General features: G+C 35.3%; 1 protein-coding gene across 6 annotated transcripts; it reads right to left on the bottom strand.

The window, feature by feature from the left end:
* Positions 1-898: 898 nt before the first annotated feature.
* On the bottom strand, positions 899-6,407 carry LOC112777566 (uncharacterized). 6 transcript variants are annotated; one of them, XM_072227563.1, is made up of 13 exons: positions 6,077-6,406; positions 5,390-5,601; positions 4,619-4,678; positions 4,406-4,483; positions 3,938-4,014; positions 3,724-3,839; positions 3,428-3,613; positions 3,064-3,187; positions 2,226-2,312; positions 2,052-2,144; positions 1,780-1,919; positions 1,302-1,492; positions 899-1,197 (listed from the first exon to the last, which is right to left on the bottom strand). In XM_072227563.1, the coding sequence occupies exons 6-10, from the start codon at positions 3,778-3,780 to the stop codon at positions 2,116-2,118; spliced, it is 483 nt and encodes a 160-aa protein (XP_072083664.1). In that variant the 5' UTR covers positions 3,781-3,839; positions 3,938-4,014; positions 4,406-4,483; positions 4,619-4,678; positions 5,390-5,601; positions 6,077-6,406; the 3' UTR covers positions 899-1,197; positions 1,302-1,492; positions 1,780-1,919; positions 2,052-2,115. The 6 variants fall into 6 exon arrangements, with proteins under 6 accessions (XP_072083664.1, XP_072083662.1, XP_072083667.1 ...); XM_072227561.1 differs by adding an exon at positions 1,565-1,616 and having other exon boundaries at positions 3,938-4,483; positions 6,077-6,405; XM_072227566.1 differs by having other exon boundaries at positions 2,226-2,423; positions 3,938-4,042; positions 6,077-6,405.
* Between the last annotated feature and the right edge of the window lie 16,355 nt (positions 6,408-22,762).

Genomic DNA, 22,762 nt, shown 5'->3' with positions numbered 1-22,762 from the left:
AACTTTTTGGCTATTCCAATTGATTAAAAGATTATATTTGATCCGTGACGTTCGTCCAGGATTGTGAAATCGTGTTTCTTTAAAAATCAATCGATTGGATTATCAAAACAATCGATTGAATTTCAGGTCTCAATCGATTGGACTACAGGTTATTATCAGAAAACAATCGATTGAAAATTGTAAGGCAGCATGGTTTTCACAAAAATCAATCGATTGGTCATATTACCCAATCAATTGAACGATGACTAAAATGTACATTTTTAATAATTCAATAAATGCTTTAAATTGAAAGAATTGATTGATAATCCACTATTAATGGAAAGAATTGAGGATATACACAACTAGAAAATTGATTAATACAGACAGATTTACAGACGGATTTAGTCTTTATTACAGACGAATTTTTGGTTACCGACGGATTTTGTCCCTCTGTAAAAGCCCCGTCGGAAATTATTTACCGACGGATTTTTACCAATTACCGACGAATTTTTCCTCTGTAAATTCTGCATCCATTTTTTCGAAGGCGACGAACTTTCCGACGGATTTTTCGTCTGTAATTACAGACGGATTTTTCGACAGATTTTCCGTCTGTAATTACAGACGGATTTTCCGACAGATTTTTCATCTGTAATTTGAACTTTAGAAAATCATCTACACTCTGATTACAAACAGAAAATCCGTCTGTAAATCCGTCGGTAGGGTAAAATATTTTTTTTAATTTTTCTATTACAAAAATAAACCTGTTTTCATACAAAATAAATATAAATTTAATAAATACAATTTTTTTATCTATTTTGTATTCGAATATTTATAATATTTCAAAAAATAAACAAATTCATCGTATTATCAAACTAAAAGAATAGTACTATAAAAAAGCAAATTAATATAATTCAAAACATAAACAAAGTGTATTAATACATTAACTATAATATTAAGTAACAACTATACATCAAAGTGTGTTGATACATCAACTATAATTCATCACAAACAAATATTTAATTAAAAGAGTATGTAGTCAAATCTTATGGAATAAAAAATCTCTTGCCGTGTATATTTGCCATGCCAAGCCAAGCCAAGCTAAACAGATCATGCTGGAACTGCATAGGTTCTTCCTCTAAATGAGACAGTTGCATCGGTGGTAGTGTTGGCATTGGTCAAGAAGCAACTTGATGATTTGTTTGAGGCATACACAGTGGCCTGAAATAATTATTTTTGAAAAGTAATTATTCATTATTGCTCTAATTCAATTAGAGGGAAAAAATAATGCAGTGTTGTAATTTTGTTTTCATGTATTTTGGTACCGTGATAGAGTTGTAGAATTTCTCCTCTAAAAGATTTCCGGAAAAACAAGAACTCGCGCTCGCCATCGGCTTTAAGCGTGACAAAAGCTAATGCAGTTCTAGCTTCAGAGTCAAACCCGCACGCCAGATGTATCAACAAAGTTCTGCTTTAAAATATCACATAACATATACCCGAATTCATCCTTTTCTACCTGAAATACACAGATGGCAAGGAATTAAGCTCTGATTATCTATTCAAGAAAATCAAGGCAGCGTTTTCCTACATGAGACATTCCTAACAGAATAAGCACTTGCTCTTGCAACCTCAGATGCTTCCTGCAGTCACTTCAATGGTTACTAAAAGTTGTTGAAATTGAAGATTTTATTTGAACTTAAAAACGAATGCCTTCAATGGTTACTAAAAGTTGTTGAAATTGAAGATTTTATTTGAACTTAAAAACGAATGCCACAGCATCCAAACAATTTCTATAAAACAAACCTCTAATAAAGAACCCCCCACTTAAATGCTCCCAGGTTCATGCAATCTTTTGCTAAACAAAGAAGCCCCAAAGCAAGCCCATATTGTGCTGGCACACATTGTGATGAAATCTCCAAAGCTTGTCAAAATTGTTCAACTCCCTTTCATGTAGAAAAACCCAAAGACAATTTCAGATAGTTATAGAATATAAACCATTGGATGTGGTTGAACAGCTTCCAGAAATTCATGAAAGGATTTGCAAAAAAATAGAATTCATTATTATCGAAGAGTACCTTCCTAAATGAACCAAGTGTCAACGAGATATTTTCGCTTTCAACCAAAGCAAAGACCATCTTATCATCCAACTCGATGGCACGGCCATAAGACTGATGGAGAATTCAAAAGTAAGTTGGTGGTTGAGGAATTAATCATCCAGAAGATTTAAGAGGAACCCAAGCAGAAGGTACCTTTATGGCTGCAGTATACCTTCCCAGTTGCTGATAAGCAAGGCCCAAATAGCAAGTGAAAAGGATGATGTCCAGAATCATAACTACCTGTGAATGCCCAACTATGAATAGCTTTGAATTTGTTACTGAATATATGTAATTGATCATTTCTGCCATATCATACAGGGCTAATTCCTGCCAGCTCCAATCCCAGAATTTCTATCAAGGGACCAAAGTTGAATCAATCACATGATGCACTGTACAAACTCTGGCTCTAACAATTCCAATAAAAATAATATACACTGAAAATGACAGTGAAATGAAAATATAAGTATCATGACAATTTAGAATATTTTCTCAAGATCAGTGATCATCAACAGTGCTATGGAACTCAATTTGGTGCTGAATATAAGTAGCTTCAGCACTGAGAACAATTTAATAATTCTTACTTCAAACATATCAAAGTAAATAGAAAAGGCTTGATAGTATTCGGCACAAACCCTTTTACTATTAAATAATTGAATGATAAAACCTACTAAAGTGTGACCTTATTCATATCAATTGCAAATGTTTTCCCCCAATTCAAATTAATAAATGAACATTTGGTTCTTAGTTTTGACTCATAATTATTTAGCATTGAACTTTATGCACTCAAAAACCAAGGATAATTTCATTAGGGACTTTGATATAAAGCCTAATGTCATATTATATCACTCCCACAAGCAGAAGCAAAAGCACAATTTGGTTATTGCACTACATGAATTAGAAAGGAAGTAAAGAGACAAGCATAAAGTTTCATGAATCCTTCTGTTCATGAATCCTTCTATTTTCAATCAAGCAAATTCATCCCAGTTCATACCCTTTGCAAGAGCTACACGAACAGCTAATATAGCAGCATCCACATCTTCTAAGTTGTATTCTATCAATTTTGCCATTTTAACACAGTGATCAGCTTCTTTCCTCAATGTGTGCACTCGATTTTCCTACACAGGGAAATGATAGATATAATTGTTTTACATGTTAGCACCATCAATGAAATCAATAATACTTGAACAGCAAGTTTTTTCACTTTTTTCTCAACTTCACATGAAAACTATGCCTGTTTATTAGATCTGAAAGAGACTTCAAATATTAGAACATAAACATGTATTTAGTCTTATAAGAGGTTCTTCTTTTGGGTTAGAATCCAGTAACATGAGTGTGACTCTGGCATGGGTACCAACCTGATCCTGGCGTATTTTATTCAGCTTCTGAGCAGCTGAGTTTTCTTTGGCTTTCTGCTGTTGTTCAGACCTTTGGCTCTCAATTTTGCTGTAGAACTCATCCAAGGAAGCATCAAATGTCTCAAATTTTGTGTAATCCCTTGACTTAAACTGGTTGACTAAGATTGGGCAGAACTCGTCATAAATCTGCATCAACATATACAGAATACCACAAAATCATTTGAGTATGCATTTTTGTCCCTAATTCTCTCCCATACTCACTATGCCCCTATAATTATAGAGAAATAGAATAAAACCTGGCTAACACTTCCTGTTTGAGAGGAAGAATCCTTTCCCAAATTTTGTTTCTGCATCAAAATGTATCCTCCAGGAACTATTTGACAGATGAAATATCTCTAAATAATATATTTGTCTGCAGATGTCAAGAGATCACAATTCTAGATCAAATTTTTCCAAAAAAACACTACCAAAATTATGTGGAAGACAGCATAATAAGTAACTAAAACTCACAAATCCAGCTGTTTAGAGGCATTCCTTGAGCTGCACGGCCAGTATTTAGAACATAACCATTCATCAGAAAGCTGTCCCTAAAAAGTGGATTCTGCGTAGTTATCACTGTATGTATAATCAAATCATTTGTTTATTCATTGATCATATAGCACTATTAGTTTGCAACCAAGGAAACAATTGCAATAAACACCTTTTTTGTATATATAAAAATGATTTTGGAAAGCCTTTCAACTTCCCTGAAATTGGTATAAGCTGATAAACAAGGGCATTATATATGCCAATGTATAAGCTGATAAGGGAGGCAGAGAAACACAAATTAACACTTAAATAAAGCAAATTATAGAGGTATAGAAGATCAAACTAAGTTACAAGAGTAACAAAATAGATAAATGCATCTAAGATGGCCCCAGGCTTGTTTTGCTTGATTGGCCCAAGTCCAAAGGCTTGACAAAGGTGAAGGAACAAAACCTGCAACTTTTTAACTATTGTAGCCATTGCTTCCTCAGAGGCTAGCTTGCAATTCCGGAAAGATGAATCTCCATATGCCTAAGACAGAGAAGAACAAACTAAGATATTTTATCAACTATCATAAGCATGTGCCTGTTAAGTTTCTAACTTTTCCAAACACATTTATGAGCACTCAATAATAACAAGAGTGGCCAAATAAATATAATTAATTACCATATTAGCATCTGGAAGTTCTCTAACAGCATCATTAACATTTTCAGCAGTTTGTTTTACCTGATTAACACAGATACATACCAACAATTATCCAATGTAAAATAAAGAGAATTGCAAGAATTAGTTAATGATTAGAAATTTAGATTAGCTGGATTCCTTCTTCCTCCTTAGAATTAGTTAACACAGATACACAGATATCACACATCATGCAATGCTAGTCTATTCATTTAGATTAGCTGGATTCCTTCTTCCTCCTTAGATTTTCACTTACTATGTGTGTGTTGTGACAAAAGAAGACAACAAATTGGATGTTTACTATTGTTCTGTTTGGTGAGTTTTCTTTTTCTTTAGGGTGTACTTTTTCCCGTTTACAGTTTACAAATTGTTGAATGAGAATAATGGTTTCCTCGGCATGGCTTATTTTTACCATCGTTGTCTGATTCTCTGATTACTTGCTGCTTTCATCTTCGTTCTATGGTAGACATGGTTATCACATTAAAGAAGAAAAGAATAATGCTTTCTATTTTTCCATGGTTCGGAGTGGTCATTGGTTCAATTACAAAATACATACAAAGATGGTGTTAAGTGAAAAAATAACTGGTTAAACTTGATGCTTAAATATGTTTGATGCTAGTGGATTAGATGTCAATGATCTGCTTTTTGGTGCATTCTTCAGCCGTCATTCTAACAAGCTAAATCTATTTCTGAAAATTTAGTACTTTATGTTTCAGACTCAGAGAATTAGAAACTATCAAGTAAAGAAATATTAACCTGAGTATTTTGACCCCACCAACTTGATCTCGTCTAACAGATCCATCGCCAGTTCTAGCAGATCCTGAGTATTCCTTCTGTATCAATCGAATCGAATCGATGTAACAGACGTAGTCAAGTCACCAAGAGAACCCCACTGCTCAGCCACCCTTTTATATATTATATTTGAAGTCTGAACCCTCTCCAACATACATATTATGCACTGTCATGCTCTGCAACATTCACAATCTCAATTACTATCAACATAATCTCATAATTAGCATATAATTAGAGACATGAAACCCTAAACTTGAGTAGAGGCGTTACAGATCCATCGTTAAGAGTGAAGATATCAGAAATTTAGAAGCAAATTTAGAAGCATAGTGTCAACAAGATCTTGAGCTGTAACACTGAATAACAAGCAAATGATTATCAAACAATGAAAGCTGTAAATAATTATCAAACAAATATCTCAAATTGAATTACAAATTACTTGAACAAAGCAGAACAGAACAGATTCAACATTCGTCCAAGCAAATGATTCAAACGAAAGCTTCGATTGCAGAAAAAATTCATCAAAATCAGAGTAAATCCGCAGATTCAAACGAAGCACAAAAGTAGAGTATGATAAACCTAAAACTGGCACAGAAAAATTGAGCCCTAAGGTTTATCACAAAGAACAGAATCACAAAATCAGGATTTATATACCTGAAATTTGAGATGGTTACAAGAAGAACTGAGAGAGCGAGTTGAGATTAGATGGAAGAGGTGCCAGAGGGAGCAGATGCGATGAGAGCGTCGGCAGAGAGAGCTCTGCGACGAGAGCGGCGGCGGGGGATCTCGTAGGACGTAAGGGATGACAGAGAGATTGTGCGATGCAAGCAGCGGCGGCAGCGGCAACGGCCACGGCAGAAGAAGCAGAAGTAGCAGCCACGGAGAGAAAAGTAACTCGTGCCAGGGAGAGAGGAAGAAGCTTGTGTTTGATTTATGAATGGAGCTCGAAACACAGTTTGAACGGGGGCTGCCACGGAGAGAGAAGAGGGTATAGGTTAGGTCTAAATTAAAATTTTCAGACAGAAAATTTTAAATTACAGACGGATTTTCCGTCTGTAATAATTTAATAAAATGCGTGTTTTATCTACTTAATTACAGACGGAAAATCCGTCTGTAACCATTCCACGGAAAAAAAATTAATTTTTCCGACGGAATTATAGACGGATTCTCTTTTCCGTCTGTAATTTATGCTAATCTATTTTTTTTGTTTTCCGACAAAAAAATCCCTCTGAAATTCCGTCTGTATTTCAGTGGGATAAAATCCGTCGAAAATATCCGTCTGTAATAACTAATTTTCTAGTAGTGATACATGCCTATTCAATTTCTCCTTTTTCTTTTCGTGGTCACCATAACATTCACACTAAGGTTAAAGTATTCTTAAAGACTTACATAATTGAGATCGACGACATTGGTTAAAAAAATATATGTTAATAAAGGTGTAAAAGCTTAATAGTTAATGATGTTGTGCAAGTCAAGAATTCTTGGGGGATATAGGCATAAGCATATAGTTGTTATATTCAGAAATTCTACTTAATTATTATTGGTGGTAGGCTGGATGCAAGGATATATTAAATTATCAACTACTATTATGATTCTGTGAATAAGTGTTACTATTTTCTTATATGTATGATCTTTTGTTGCTCCTAGGTGTGAGGCTTTTCCAACGTACCCTAGAACCTACAATTTGGTGCATGCAGACGGACTTCTATCCCTTGAAACTTCTCAGCAGCGTAGATGCACTATGCTTGATATGTTTATTCTTTCAATTTGAAGCATTCAATCGATTGAATTATTAAAAACCCACATTTTAGTCATTGCTCAATCGATTGGGTAATATGACCAATCGATTGATTTTTGTGAAAACTATGCTGCCTTACAATTTTCAATAAATTGTTTTGTGATAACAACCTGTAGTCCAATCGATTGAGTTATGGGAAACTTGAAATTCAATCGATTGTTTTGATAATTCAATCGATTGATTTTCAAAGAAACACGATTTCACAGTCCTGGACGAACGTCACGAATCAAATATAATATTTTAATCGATTGGAATAGCCAAAATGTTTATTACGATCAATGGAAGATCTAATTTGTTATTATTTTTGTTTTTTATTGTTTATTAATGATAAAATAATAATTTATAAAATAAAAAATAATTTTTATAATAATTTTTGTTTTTATGAATAAAAAATAGTTTTTGGTCAACATCAGATCTTCCTAAGAGTATGTTTTCTCTAATTATTGTCACAAACAAAGCCGATTCTTGACTCACTAGTCCTATTTGCTGCCTAACCATCTAGCCTCAAACTCTTAACATCATTCTTATCTAGCAAAACTTATCCTAAACACAATTTCTTCAATTAATTAGTCTCACATAACATATCATATTATATCATATTGCCTTTAATTAATATGCATAACTTCAGCTCCAGATTTTTTAACAAGTAAACTATATACTAAATAAAAATGATTTTTAGCAGAAAAGGAGCTTCTTAGCTTTTAGCAAAGAGCTTGGCCAAAGTGGTTGTGTGAATGGCTCCAATAATAATTATCAAAGGAACTACAATAAAAGTAACCAGTGCCAATTGCCACACAGCATCGAATTCCACAGTAAATCCAAAAATAAATGTGTCAAAGTAGTGAAAAACAATTCATGTCTTATTAATAATGAGAATAGAAAAATTCAATTTTTTTAACTTAATAATTACATTAATTATCCAATTAAATAATTGGATCACAATTACTATAAATTGATTTCAAAATCTAGAAACAGAGTAAAATTAAAAATATAAAGCATATAATAAATCAAAAGATCATCAAATATAAATTTTTTAATAAAAACAGAAGTTAAGAACAATAAAAAATAAAAAAAATTCATCAACAGTTTTCAACCCAATTTTAACCGTATGCATCTTGCATGTTGACACAATATATATCTTGCATGTTGAATTTACAGTGTCAAATAGAGGGATAACAAACATCCTGTTGGAAGGGCAGAGATTCTTTACATGATTTTGAGACATCTTTAACAGTGATTCTTCGTCACATGTTATGCTGCACGTAACACGTATCCTGTGTTACACCATCTTCAGTAGGAAACTCATATCAGTTTCTATTTATGGTCTATCTATCATAAAAAGTAACTCCACATCAACTTTTGCGTCATAAACGGTAAATAGAAACTCAAAGTATCTCTCTTCTCCATTAGGAGGAACTAACTTTAGTCTCTTTTGTGGTCCCACTTAATTAATTAATTAAAATACTTAAAATTAATGTAATTAATTTTTTAATAATATTATTTAAATTTATAAATTTAAAAATAATTCACTATTAAAAGATATTAATATTAAATAAATTCATATATAATAATAATACACAATATATAATTCGGAATTACACTAATTTATAGTTTTGTGTTTACAATTACTAATTTTAATAATATCGTAGCATTTTAAATTTTAAAAATAAAAATAACTAACTCAACTAAGAATTATTTTGTAAGGTGTAAAAATTAAATTTATTTTTTAATGTAAGTAAATTTAATTAATTATAATTTAATATAATAATATAAATAATATTTAATATTAATTATGATATAAATAATTAATATAAATCATTAATTAAATAAAAATTTAATTATTTAATCTAATTAATTATTTTTTAAATAATTAATATAAATTATTAATTAAATAAAAATATAATTATGTAATATAATTTTTATTATAATTATTACTAATTTAATTATTATTTTATTATTTAATATAATTATTTAATTATTTCAGATTTTATATTATTATTTTTTTAAAATAACTTGTCAAATGGCAAGTTATTATTGGTTAATTTGAGTCCCTATTTAGAGGGACTCCCTCACCTTGAGACCTGTGCGGAAACTCATTCCTTCTCTTTTCCAATGGTTAGAGTTTTTGTGTGTCAAAAAAAAATGAAAGAGAAACTCACCATTGTAGGTGCTCTTAGAGCAAGGTTCTAAGATACCTTTAGCCAGAAATCCTTATCATGTGTGTGCATCTTACGTGTTGATCACTTTTTTGGTTGGTCTCTATGCACCTAATAGACATGCTCTGGAAAGTACTATATATTCACAGGTTGGTGTCTTTAAAGGGGAGGGAGGAACTCGTTTTGGCTTCGTTGAGGCTTAGGGATAGTTTAGTTTGGTAAAGTTTTTACTTTTTAAAAGTTGTAGCATTTATATTTGGTAAATTAAATTAAAAATTGTTTTTAATAATCACAAGCAACAATAATTGCATTTGGTAAAATAGCTTTTAAAATTTAAAAATACTATAATAGATATAAATGCAAGTATTAAATTTGAAAATTAGTTAACATATGAGGTTATATTAGACTTCTAAATTTTGAAAAGCACAAGCCAACTTTAAAAAGCTCTATCTTATGTGCTTTCAAAAGTACTCCGATCTTTTAAAAGCTACAAACACAAGCACATAATCTTTTTTATTTACCAAACACAAAATAAGGAGTTTGAGCTTTTAAAAAACACAAGCACCTCTTCAAAAAATTTTACCAAACCAAGCCTTAAGTTTCATTTCACATTTCACCATTTACATTTTATAGAAGGTTATTGAAAGAGAAGAAGGAAAATTTTGATGAAAGTCAGATTAAGTAATGTGTTTAGTAATTATAGTATCTGATTATATTAATACATCAGAATATATTATTAATTATTTAGGACAATCTAATTATATAAATTTATTATTTTTGTAAATTTAAAATTTAGTATTTAAAATGTATTAATTTTAGTATGATTATTTTAGTATTATTCGTAGTTGTAGTAAATTAAATTATTTAAATATATTTTTTTTGTGATAATATTAATAAATTTTATTTATTTTCTCGTATTAGTTTTTTTCAAATAATATTATTGTGATTTAATCAGTTATTCTGTAGTTATTAAAATTAATAAAAAATACAAATATTGATAAAAAAGATTTTAGATCTTTCGTTATTATATTTTTTTTATGTTAAAAATTATTTTTATTGAAATTAGTAAATAAGATAATTTATCGTGTAATTTTTAAAATTAATAAATAATATAAATGGAAATTACCTTTTTGGAATTTTTTGTAATTATGTTTTATTTTATTTTATGTTATAATATTTACATTTTGTACTAGTTGGTAGTTATTAATATTAATAAATAATATAAATATAAAAATGTAATTTTTTAAATTTTATATAATTATTTTTAATTTCTGTTTAATGTTATTTTTATTTTATTATAATTTGTATTTTATTAATTTTAATAAATAATATTAATAATAATACAAATTATCTGTAATTATTATTGTATTATTTTTTTGAATTTTATGTGGTTATTTTTATTTTAAATTTTGGAGATTATAAAATTGTCTTCTATTTTCTACTTTCGATTGTCCTGTACCAAACTAACAGGAATTTTTTGTTTTTGCAGTGATGTTCGTATGCCACCAACAGCGGTGCAGCCATCAGCAAGGTTGATGCCAGCGACGCGCATCTGAGCTTGGTACACCTCCATCTGAGCTTCCAAACGTGGTTCTTGCACGACGTTGAGGCGGCTCGCGCCAAACCGCATCAGGATCGACGACTTAAGTTGCAGAGCCATTGGTGGTGTCCTCCCCATCTTGCTGAAACTGTTGAGTTGCAGCCACTAGTCTCTGTGTACAACTTTTGTGATTGGTACGACAGATATACAGTTATTCTCTAATAATTTTATAGCAGAAGATAATCAGATGTATGTTTACTCACATAATGGTCCTGAGACCATTAATAAGCAAATGTCTCTTTGTTCTCCTTCAACGTATGGGTGTACTTGAACGTCTCCGCCAATGTTGCCTTGCGATCCAACGAATTCGACTACACATGTTGCATTGAAATAATATAATTAGGATGCCTAGTAATGATATGCAGAAAAATATAACTAAGTTATTAACAAAATTAAAGTAACTTTACATACCAGCCTGGCCTTAGTCTTCATGAAGATCGCTGAGCTGCTAGTATACTTGGACGACCTAGTTAAGGCCCTGTTAGCTATATTGGTGAGACGCCGATGCCGGAACCCCTCATCAATCTTCCAATGAACAAACAAAGCCTTCTTTATAGAGTAAATAGACAAAATCGTCCCTGAAAGATACCCCGATCTCCATTTTGGTCCTCGAAAGATAAAGTTAATCGAAATCGTCTCCGAAAGATACACAATTGGTCACGTTAGTCCTTCCGTCAATTGGATGATGACGTGTCACAATATGATTGGTTGACGTGTCAGCTCAGTGACACCTGGCATGCCACGTGTCAGGTCAGTGACACGTGGCATGCCACGTGGCACTTGACATGTAAAAAAGTTATTTATAATCAAAATAGTCCTTGAAAGTTCAGACGTAAGTCATTTTCATCCCTGAAATTTTAAAAATTAATCAAATTAGTCCTTATATAATTTTTTTTTATTTTTTCTTGATAATATTAAATTTAAAATATTTTTGATACTACTAATTTTAATAGAAATATAATTGACAATCAAAAAATTAGTAATTGTATCTTTTCTTCTTAAAAATTTTTTCAATAAAATTATCTCTCTCCTTTAATTTTTGTCAAAATCTCTCTTATTCTTTTCTATTCTAAAACCTTTTCTATTATATTATTAAGAAGAACTTAAAGCTTAATGTTCCTTAGTATTTTCTTACATTTTGCTTTAGGAATGTTTCTTTTATATATATATACTCAAAATTGAAATGTATGTATTTGTTAACCTAAATAAAGTTATATATTCAAAATCAAAATTTATGTATGTTAACCTAAACAAAGTTAATAAAAATTTATACATCTTTTTTTTTTCATTATGGTATTACTTTCATTTAGGTTAACATACATAAGTTTTGATTTTGACTATATAACTTTGTTTAGGTTAACAAATATCTACATTTCAATTTTGAGTATATATATATATATAATGTAAGAAAAAGGTTTTAGAATAGAAAAGAATAAGAGAGATTTTGACAAGAATTAAAGGAGAGAGATAATTTTATTGAAAAAAATTTTAAGAAGAAAAGATACAATTACTAATTTTTGATTGTCAATTACATTTCTATTAGAATTAGTAGTATAAAAAAATATTTTAAATTTAATATTATCAAGAAAAAATAAAAAAAATTATATAAGGACTAATTTGATTAATTTTTAAAATTTCAGGGATGAAAATGACTTACGTCTGAACTTTCAAGGACTATTTTGATTATAAATAACCTTTTTACATATCAAGTGCCACGTGTCACTGATCTAACACGTGGCATGCCACGTGTCACTGACCTAACACGTGGCATGCCAGGTGTCACTAAGCTGACACGTCAACCAATCATCTTGTGACACATGGCACTAGCCCCCCACGTCATCATATGCCACATGGCACTTAACGTGACACATCATCATCCAACTGACGGAAGGAATAACGTGACAAATCGTGTATCTTTCAGGGACGATTTCGATTAACTTTATCTTTCGAGGACCAAAATGGAGATCGGAGTATCTTTCAAAGACGATTTTGTCTATTTACTCCTTTATATCTAGTCGGAGCCAGGTTGTCCGGTGTTCCCACCCCTGACAAACATTATCCAGCATCTGCTGGACCATTCTATAGTCGAATATCTTTCTGATGGTAAGGTCATTCTCAGCGTCCCACCTAAAGTGCAGCTGCAACAAAGAAACTTTAAAATTAGCTAAGCAAGATAGAAGATATAAACTAGTTAAAAATGTTTGAAACTAAAAAAAAAAGTAATTTCCACCCATTTCTGAAAGCATCGCTTCCTGGTCTAAGCAGGATTTTTTGTGTAGCTAGGCTAGGGATGGTCGTACACCAGCTTGATGATGTTGGTCATCTCTTGAGTACACGCGTTGTTGTTCGGCGCAAACTTAACAACCCACAAACAAGAATCAACCTAAATCCACTAAATAGGAATCATAATCATTGAAACCTAAAATAATAACCGGGCAACCAAATAAACCTAAATCCACTAAACATGAATCAATTTTCAAGAACTTTCAGCAATAAAGTTAATCATAGTCATTAAAATAGGAAAACACTGACCAAGCAAGAAAATCAACCTAAATCTACTAAACATGAATGAATTTTCAGGAACTTTCAGCAACAATCATAATCATTGAAACAGGAAATACTAACCAGGTAACCAAATAAACCTAAATCCACTAGACAGAAATCAATTTCCAGGAACTTTCGGCAACAAAGTTAATCATAATTATTAAAACTTAAAAAATACTAACAGCATTCAAACCTAAATCTGCTAAACTAGAATCAATTTTTAGGCATTTTTAGGAATAACCATAAACAAAAAATACATGAGACTTAACGTGATACTTACCCCGTGTTGCTATCATGCCAAATCTTCAACCGTACGATGGGAGGTGGTGGAGGGGGATTAGCTGCTGCCTCACTTACGTGGCCGGACTCCAATGCCGTGGCATCCGTCGCTGGAGGCGGCATCGACATGGATGCGAGCTACTGAGCAGTAGAAGGCGGCATCATCGCCGTAGACGGAGGCACATAGTTGGAGTTAGGGACCATGATGAACGGCTGGTCCGCTACACCCGCAACCTGTGGTGTCACCGGGGTGGTCAGAGTAGAGGGAGAGGATCCAGAAGTCTTGGGGATACTGGAAGTAACCCTCCTTCTACCTCGACCATGGCTACGACCACGACCAGCAGCCTGATCCGCAACACCTCTACCTGTCGACATGTCTGCAAATATCAAATTATCAAACAATCCCAGCAATAATTTTTCAGCAAAACAGTCATCAACGCGACAACTAACACAATTTGACAAGTCCAAATACTTCAATAATTCAAAACCTAATGTATTGAATCTAACCTAATTTAATCAATCTAAATCCACTAAGATTAGAAAACTAAAATGAACTAACTTTAAAATTGTTTCAAAATTAAAATTGAAATTCTAATCAAACCTAAACTAAATTAAACTAAAATTAAATAATTATCAAACAATCTCAACAATAATTTCTCAGCAAAACACAAGGTTGCAATAACCGAATCGATCAATAAATTAGTGGAGTGACTGATTCAACAATTCAATCGAAGTTTAATCGATTTAATTAAATATAAAATAAAATTATTAAAAATTTAATATACAAATTTCAATATTCAAATTTAATCATTTCTAATATTTTTATACAAAGTTCAACATGAAAACATATCACCGATTATCATTTTAAGCTCAAGAAGAATAACATAAATGAAAACTAAATAAATAAATAAAATGAAACTATTCTAAACTCTGATAATTTTTTTCGGCTTCAATGACTCAATCTCCATTTAATGAAGAATTCTCTTTAATTGCTTTCACCACAGTTATATTCAGAATCAATTCAATTTTTCATGCTTAAACATTACCAGCGTTAATAATACTTAAAAATTAATTACTTCTTAAAACCTTGTATTGTGCATAATGAAAACTTTAATGCAATTATAGCATTTCAAAGACATCAAGTATACTATATCTGTGGATTAGATTTTTTGCAGATACCAAATCAAAGTTCCATCCCTAGCAATGTCTATAGTAACAAATAAAAATTATAAACAATTAAATAATGACTATCATAGGATACCTTGTGCACACCTCGAAATCCACAACCCTTTTTTAGATCCACACCATGTAGTTCTAAATCAGGCTTGCTACCAAGAAAATTATCAAATTCATCATCTAGTTCTTTAATTTGTTCTTTCCATCGTCATTAACCCTATCATTTAAGCCCTCATCATTGTCACTTTCAGTTAACAATAGTACCACTGTGTTCCTGTTGTCGTCATTCCAAATGCTAAAAATAAAATGAATAAAAATCATAGTGAAACATAATCTCAAGCAGCAAGCCAGTTTTTCCAAAAATACCAGAATAACATAACCAACCTGTGTAATTTCACGACGGCAGGAGAGGGTCGTTCGTACTTCGTAGAGAGAGAGAGAGAGAGAGAGAGAGAGAGAGAGAGAGAGAGAGAGAGCACGGGCTCGACGACGACAGAAGCAACGAGGACAGAGATGATGACGCGACGGGGGCCAATGACGACAAGGACATGTCCGAGCTCGACGACGAGACAGAGATGGTGACAACAGCTCCGAACCGAACTTCTGGCGACGCGACGAGAGGAGCAACCTTTCAAGAGGTGAGGAAGGCAACTGTTGTTGTCACCGCTGGTGCCGATAGTGATGGGTGCTGATGGTGCCTACTTTGCTTTGGTAATTTCCTCTGAGGCTTTGATAGGGTTAGGGTTCTTCAGGAAGGGGGCTTTTTATTTTGAGAGAAAGAAAGAAGCAGGGATCCGTGTTCTGCTTCAGCTATTTTTTTGGGAAAATGACACTGTTTTGAGGTAGAAATTATTTTGTATATGGAGAAAGCAATGGTGCTTTCTTCAAATATTGGAATTTCGGGTGATTTTCAGAATTGTGGAGCCATCAGAAATGCTGGCCAACACGCAGATCGCGTGTTGTTCACCACGCAGCTTGTGTGCTGACGTGTCGCACATGCAAAGTGCAAGAGACAAGAGGCAACCATACATACAAGAAGCAACCATATATACTCAGTTTAACCTTGGTCCATACAAGAGGCAACCATACACACTCAGCTCTTCATCCAAGCATCATGCAGGCCGCGTGTCAACACCCAAGCAGCACACAGCGTGCGAGTTGATGACGCTACGCCACGTGCATGCCACCAAGGCAGCACGCAGGCTGCGTGTTGGTGCCGTGTCATCCATGCAGCAGCACGCGAGCTGCGTGTTGATGTCGCTACGCCACTTGTCTAGCATGCAATAGCACGTGGGATGCGTGTTGCCCCGTGTCGGCATGCAGGAGGCAGGCCCCCTCTGGGAACAAGCGTCATTAATGGTGGGAAGGAAGGTTGGTAGTGCGCCCGTCTATTAAAAGGGTAGTGAGGCTCATCGCTGTTGTATTGTTAAGAGGTGGTCGGGTTGGAGGTTTAGGGTTGCCTTCCATTGTTGAGGGAGATGAGGGTGGGCTTTTGACTTAGGATTTTGAATTAGTTTTAAGGTTGAGAGTGAGATTAGAATACTCAAAATGGTACATAATTATACGTCTCCTGAAGATCATGTGGTCAATTATTTGAGAATCATAATTATGTAAGTCTGTTATTTATGTTTAATTTATTAGTATTTACTTGGTTAACATTAATTTAGCAGTTTATAATTATTTATTTGGATATTATTATTCTAAGTGTAATGTTAAATATTAATATAAATTATAATTAATGTTAATTTTTTTTTAAATTAATATATATTTTTTGTTATTTATTAGAATATTTTTTTGAAATTAATATATATTTTTTATTATTTATTCGAAATTAATATAAATTATAATCAAACTTATATTTTGCTAGCCAATAATATATAATTATATGTTATAGTGAAACTAATAAAGAATATGGATGTGTAATAAGAAATTCGTTTACTTTTTGTTAGAAGAAGTTATCAATTTATTCGTATTGCTATTTATTAAATTAATTCCTTTTGTGGTTGAACCTTATTAGGCTAATAGGAATATTTTGCCCTGTAAGCTTGACCAACCAGAGACGTGACATTCGGGTGTTGAGCAAGTCTTACGGACCACTGGATTTTACCAACTCTCTAGAGTTGGAGTGATTAGAGGGCATTCCGCGATGCTAGCTGCTCTTGGAAAGGTGGCGGCTGGAGACACATACGTTTGTAATGCCAGTGGGTGAGGTTACAGTGACACTGGATGACGTGTTATACATATTTTGCCTACCGATCGACAGAGAAGTTGTGACTGGTTGGACCGATAGTAGTCATGACTTCTTGATCACACAGAGCCTTGCGATATTCGGTAGAGAACCCCAAGTGAGCAGTTCCTCCAAGAATTACATAAATAGACACACAACCTTTGGACACATGGGAGTCTATTATGCGCTATGTTAGGTGTCACATCTTCTATCTGCTGGGTACCACACTCTTCATGGATAAGTCGACGGCATATGCCCACGCAAAGTATCTGCCACTGCTCCAAAACTTTGATTAGATTGGCAATTACAGTTGGGGTCAGCTTGTCTAGCACACCTTTATAGGTCACTGTGTCGTGCATCACAGTACGATTGTAAGGAGATGGATGACCTACTTGATTTGTTGTTTGCTTGGGCGTGGGAGCATATGCCGTGGTTGGCGCCGATTCCCCGACACCGGCTTCCGCAGGCTGAGATACTGGTGGCACGCAGATAACCGTCATTATTTTATTGGAACTTAATGTGTATGTTATTTATGGATTACTAGCAAGATTTAATTCAAACTATGTGGATAATTTTCTATGTTGCAAATGGAGTCATCATCCATGGGTCCAAAAATGGCGAGATATGACTCAGGCATCTATTAGGCACGCAATCGACTTTATGGAGGAGGTGAGTATGGGTTTAGAGGTTTTCTTATATAATTTACAGTATTGTTAATAATCTAATGCTCCTTGAATCACTTTGCAGTTTGTCTGGAGAACGTATGTTGGCATAATCATTCCTACGGACCTATACGCACACCTTGATGTCTATGATACGGTGGGGCCATTAGTGTCGTTCCAGTGTGTCGAATGGCTTCCTGCGGACCGAGTGGTTCGCCAATACGGATATGCACAGTCCCCCCTCTGGAAATACAGGCCATACCAGTTGACACGCATTGCTATACTTTTCGGAGAGTACAACACCATGACTAGCGCGGGATTCATGACGAATGGATACAACAATAGGGTAACCACCGCAACAGTCGTCTGCGAGATAAGGGTCTGCAACCAATTGTCGACTTCACCCCGTCTGTCGATTACTGGAGTTGGTACTGTGGATCATAAGGGATGTACCTGAGGTTGTCGGCATTCACTCATCAGCACCCACCACAACCACCGCCTCAGCAGCCACTGCCTCGGCCTTATGCAGTGTTTCAGCCATTTTCGTATCATCGCCCACAGCCATCTCATAGACAGTCGAGCCGTCGCAGATCACATCACAGCCAGCACAGCAGTGTTGGATTCGGGCTCGTAGACATTCCCCCATTCTCACCAGCACAGCCATCTCTTGGGGACTACGATATCATCCGTCAATTCCTTGATAGCGGTGGTCCTGGTCTTAACTCTTAATGATGCCTACATCCCAACCATCACATCACAACAGTCCGCAATTGTAAAGGGTTTCCTCACTTAATCCCAGAATATCAAGAGGTACAATAGCAGATAATTAACAGTTAAAATAATAAGAGGTGAGAGGTAGAAGATAGGATAGATAAAGGTTGAGGTATCAATGTGATACTCTCAAGAAATATTATTCAGAAAAGAAGGAAGAAGAATGAGTAATGAAAAGAAGATTCATTTGGCATTCGAGAGGCCAAACTCTCCACTAAAAAGTCACTCTACTTATTCCCTGCCTAAAAGCTTTTCAGCTTTCTTATTTATAATACCCATATCCTAACTACTTCCCTAAACATGTGGAATAACAATAATTTGAAGTTTCAATCAGTTACGTGTTCTCCCCTCCTTCTATAAGTAAATTTAAAAGAAGTTAAATTTCGATTTGGTCTCTCCTAGTTTGTTACAATACCGGGCATCGGTGGACAGTTCGTCTCATCGACACCATCCACCGGCCACACCTGATAATCGAGCCAGTGTATGCATCGAGTCGCATATTCGGATCGATCGAGGTCGTATGAATGCATCACAGTAGGGTCCGATCGGTCTGGACTTGAATGAACTGACACAGGAGCATGATGGTGAGTATATCCCAGTCCTTCCGCCCAGACAGGTGGATTAGGTCCAGTAGACAGACAGGCAGATGGAGGTGGGTCCAGTTCGACAGAGAGACAGAGAGTTAGTCGGGGCCATCAGTACAACCTACGGACAGATGTTCGTCCACCTACCAGGTTTACACCGTCAAGTATTAGAGGGTTAGCGAACAAGGCGATGGATGTTTTCACGAAAAAGCCCTGAGTATTTGTTGTATTAGTTCTCAGTTTAGACAAGCTATGTTTATATCATCATTGAATTTGTTGTATTAGTTTTCATTTCCGTCGCACTTTGTTTACTTCATAATTTTATTTTTCGTTTTAGTTTTCAGTTAGTCGAACTTTGTTTAATTTCTCATTAGTCGAACATTTTTTACTTTTACTGTTCTATTTGTTGTATTAATTTTCAGCTTGAGTCAAAGTAGGAGTTGAATGCGTTAACTCAATACATTAACTTAAAATTACATAGATATCAAAATCCAGAATTGAACTACATGAACTGAGAATACTGCCACCAACCCTACGAGCCACCACTGCCACCAACCCCACTTGGTCCAGCACATTGAGGACATCTACTGCGACTATGACCCTGATTTTCGCAAAGATGACATACCCGAGGACCACGCATTTCCCGTGAATCCATTTCATTTAGATAGCAAGTCGATTTGGGATGACCCTTTGATTTTCATCACAATGCCGGATTCACGACCATCATCGGTCCCGTGTAATTAGGCCATGTCTCCGTGTCGCCCAACGGAACAAACTCCACTCTGTATACCTTCTGAATCTCTGACATCTTGTATACATCGCTGACATATACCTGGCAATCCATTCGCTGGTTAACGCAGCACACAATCACATGGCAACATGGAAAGTCGCTCCACCTATAAATGCCCACAGTCGCACCTCCGTCGTGCAAGATCAACAACTAACACTTTTCTACTAGGCATTTTGTGCACCTCAAACACCTCATTTCTTCTATCGAACCGGTTCACAATGATGTTACCTGCACGCTGCATGTTTTCCTACTCACAGAAAGTAAATCCAGTACGCTTGCGTTAGTAAGCCTTAGTACTCTTCCGCGTAAACAACTCGTTCAACCGATAATATGTTGCTCGGACTAGTGACAATATAGGAAGATTTCGAGCACCATTCAACACCGAATTAATCCACTCGACAAGGTTCGTCGTCATGTGACCCCATCGATGTCCCTCGTCAAAAGCCAACAACCACTGGGGACAATCGAAGTTGTCGCACCAACGAACATATGCCTCACTTCGTTCTTGCAACCTCCTATAGTCGGCGTTGTACTCCTCCACTATCCTTGAATATCCAATGTTGACCACAAGCTTTTGCAAGTACGGAACCTTGAATTACCTCAAGAAGTTACTACCAATGTGCCAAATACAAAACATCCACCATGCTCTCGGAGGTTTCCAATCACCTCCGCTACGATTTATTGCCGCCCGGATTGACTCATGACGATCAGAGATTATCCCCATGCCGTCTTTTCTTACAACATGTGTTCATAAATTACTGAGAAAAAAATGTCATGTATCAGCAGTCTCACCCTCTACAATGGCAAAAGCAATCGGTATAATGTTTTAATTCCCATCTTACGCAACTGCAACCAAAAGGAAACCTTTATATTTTTCGTATAGGTGGGTCCCGTCAACCTGCACCAGTGGCTTGCAATATTTGAAAGCTCATGCATGGATTGAAACTCCAAAATACCCGATGAAGTATCCTAAGACCGTCCACCTCTTGACTCCCGTTATACAAGGGTCGTGTTTCTATTTGGACTTGTGAACCAGGCATTTTCTGAACCATCGCCAAGAACCATAACGGAAAAGCTTGGTAAGATTCTTCCCATCCACCGAAAATCTTGGCTATCGACTTCTGCTTTACCAGCCAAGCCTTCTGGTAACTAATAGTGTAGTTGAATCTTGCCTGGACTTCTACAATTATAGATTTGACTTTTAGGGATGGGTCGGATTTAACCAATGGCTTCATAGCCTCAGCAATCGTGTCCGAGTCAAACTTGGAGTGATCGTGTGAGATCGTTCCCATGGAACACATGTGCCTCCCGTTGTATCTCCGAATCTCCTTAACAAGCTTTCTTCTGTATCAAGCTGGCTCGGATAAGCCAGTCACACCCACGTCCGTAAGTCTTGCACTTTGCATAGAACGTCTATGGTTCGGATTCATAAACAACGTAATCGACTCCTCTGGAGATAATGTAACTCCGAATTACCGCAATGACTGATTTTCTTGAACCGTATTCCATTCCAATCCTAGACTCCCCATCCTCAGGATCAGTAACACCTATAAGAAAACAAACTTGTCGTTCATTGATCCGCTAAAATAAAATCAAGTAAATATACTACCCACTGCTTACGTCCCTATGTTTGCATATCCGGAAAACTCCGGTGCATGCATGGCGTCAAGATCCAAGCTACGCATAAAGGGTGGAACGTTCATCGGTTGACTAACTGCAGATGGAACCACTAAAGTTTTTGCCACAGTCTCACCTCCCCCATCGCCATCCTCATCCTCATCACCGGCTTCATACATAGCTTCGAACTCCTCATCGCTATCATCGTTTATGCCCAAGTACGCCTCAACTCTATCATCTTGCACATCTGGGTCAGGTTGAACCTCATCTGCAACAATATGCTCAAACTCAACGTACAACTCAATCCTCAGGTGTTGCACCTGAGTTTGCTGGTGAAAATGAAACATCCGATGAATATTTGTTTCATCGACTATTGGCATAACATCAAACTATATCAAGCTGCCAAAAACAACAACCAGACTCCTGTAGAGAATGTTGGTCACCCTCTTTACAATATCAACCTCTATGCTTTGACAAAGTCCGTACTGTAGTTTTGCGAACGTTATTGTGCACGAAATGACAAACGAAAACATATTCTCACACGCAAAGCTCACACCCTCATACGTATTTTGCACGACCTCACTGTTTTAGTAAACTACTATATTTGCTGTGCCCTCCATCGTACCGACCCTGGAGGAAAATACTTCTCTCAAAATGAAGCAAAATGGTTACGAGCTTGGCTTTTTATAGGCAAAAGACTCACCTTGCAGGTTACGTGTTGCTAAGTCATCCAACCAACGTACGCCACGTGTGCAACACGCAACCTACGAGTTGTCTACCACGTAGGAATCGCGCATCATGCGTGTTGATGGATGGCCGCCACGTGTGAACACGCGACTTGTGTGTTGCTTCAGATGTGGACACGTGTCAACACGTGGCTTGCGTGTTGCTTCAGATATGGACACGTGTCAACTGGCAACCTGCATGTTGCTTTAGATTTCGAACACGTGTTCAACACGTGGGTTGCGTGCTGAGTCAGCACGTTGCCTGCGTGTTGGGCCTGCAACTCTGCAATGTCCACCTGCCTGTATATATGCCCAAAACGTCCATTTTCAGAAAAAACACACATCTTTTTTCCATATTTAAATTCTTTAGCCGTTTTGAGGGGTGGGGGTAGCAAATCAAAACTTTAAAAA

The sequence above is a fragment of the Arachis hypogaea genome, chromosome 19 (assembly GCF_003086295.3).
Source record: "Arachis hypogaea cultivar Tifrunner chromosome 19, arahy.Tifrunner.gnm2.J5K5, whole genome shotgun sequence".
Classification (NCBI taxonomy): domain Eukaryota; kingdom Viridiplantae; phylum Streptophyta; class Magnoliopsida; order Fabales; family Fabaceae; genus Arachis; species Arachis hypogaea.
This window is presented reverse-complemented; position numbering and strand designations above follow the sequence as displayed.

Excerpts from the sequence above, each read along its gene's own strand:
- LOC112777566 (XM_072227563.1), bottom strand. The coding sequence starts at position 3,780 with ATGCAGAAACAAAATTTGGGAAAGGATTCTTCCTCTCAAACAGGAAGT. Across the intron at positions 3,188-3,427 it reads ATAAAATACGCCAGGATCAG|GAAAATCGAGTGCACACATT; the intron begins GTTGGTACCCAT and ends TTCCCTGTGTAG. Across the intron at positions 2,145-2,225 it reads GGTATACTGCAGCCATAAAG|TCTTATGGCCGTGCCATCGA; the intron begins GTACCTTCTGCT and ends ATTCTCCATCAG.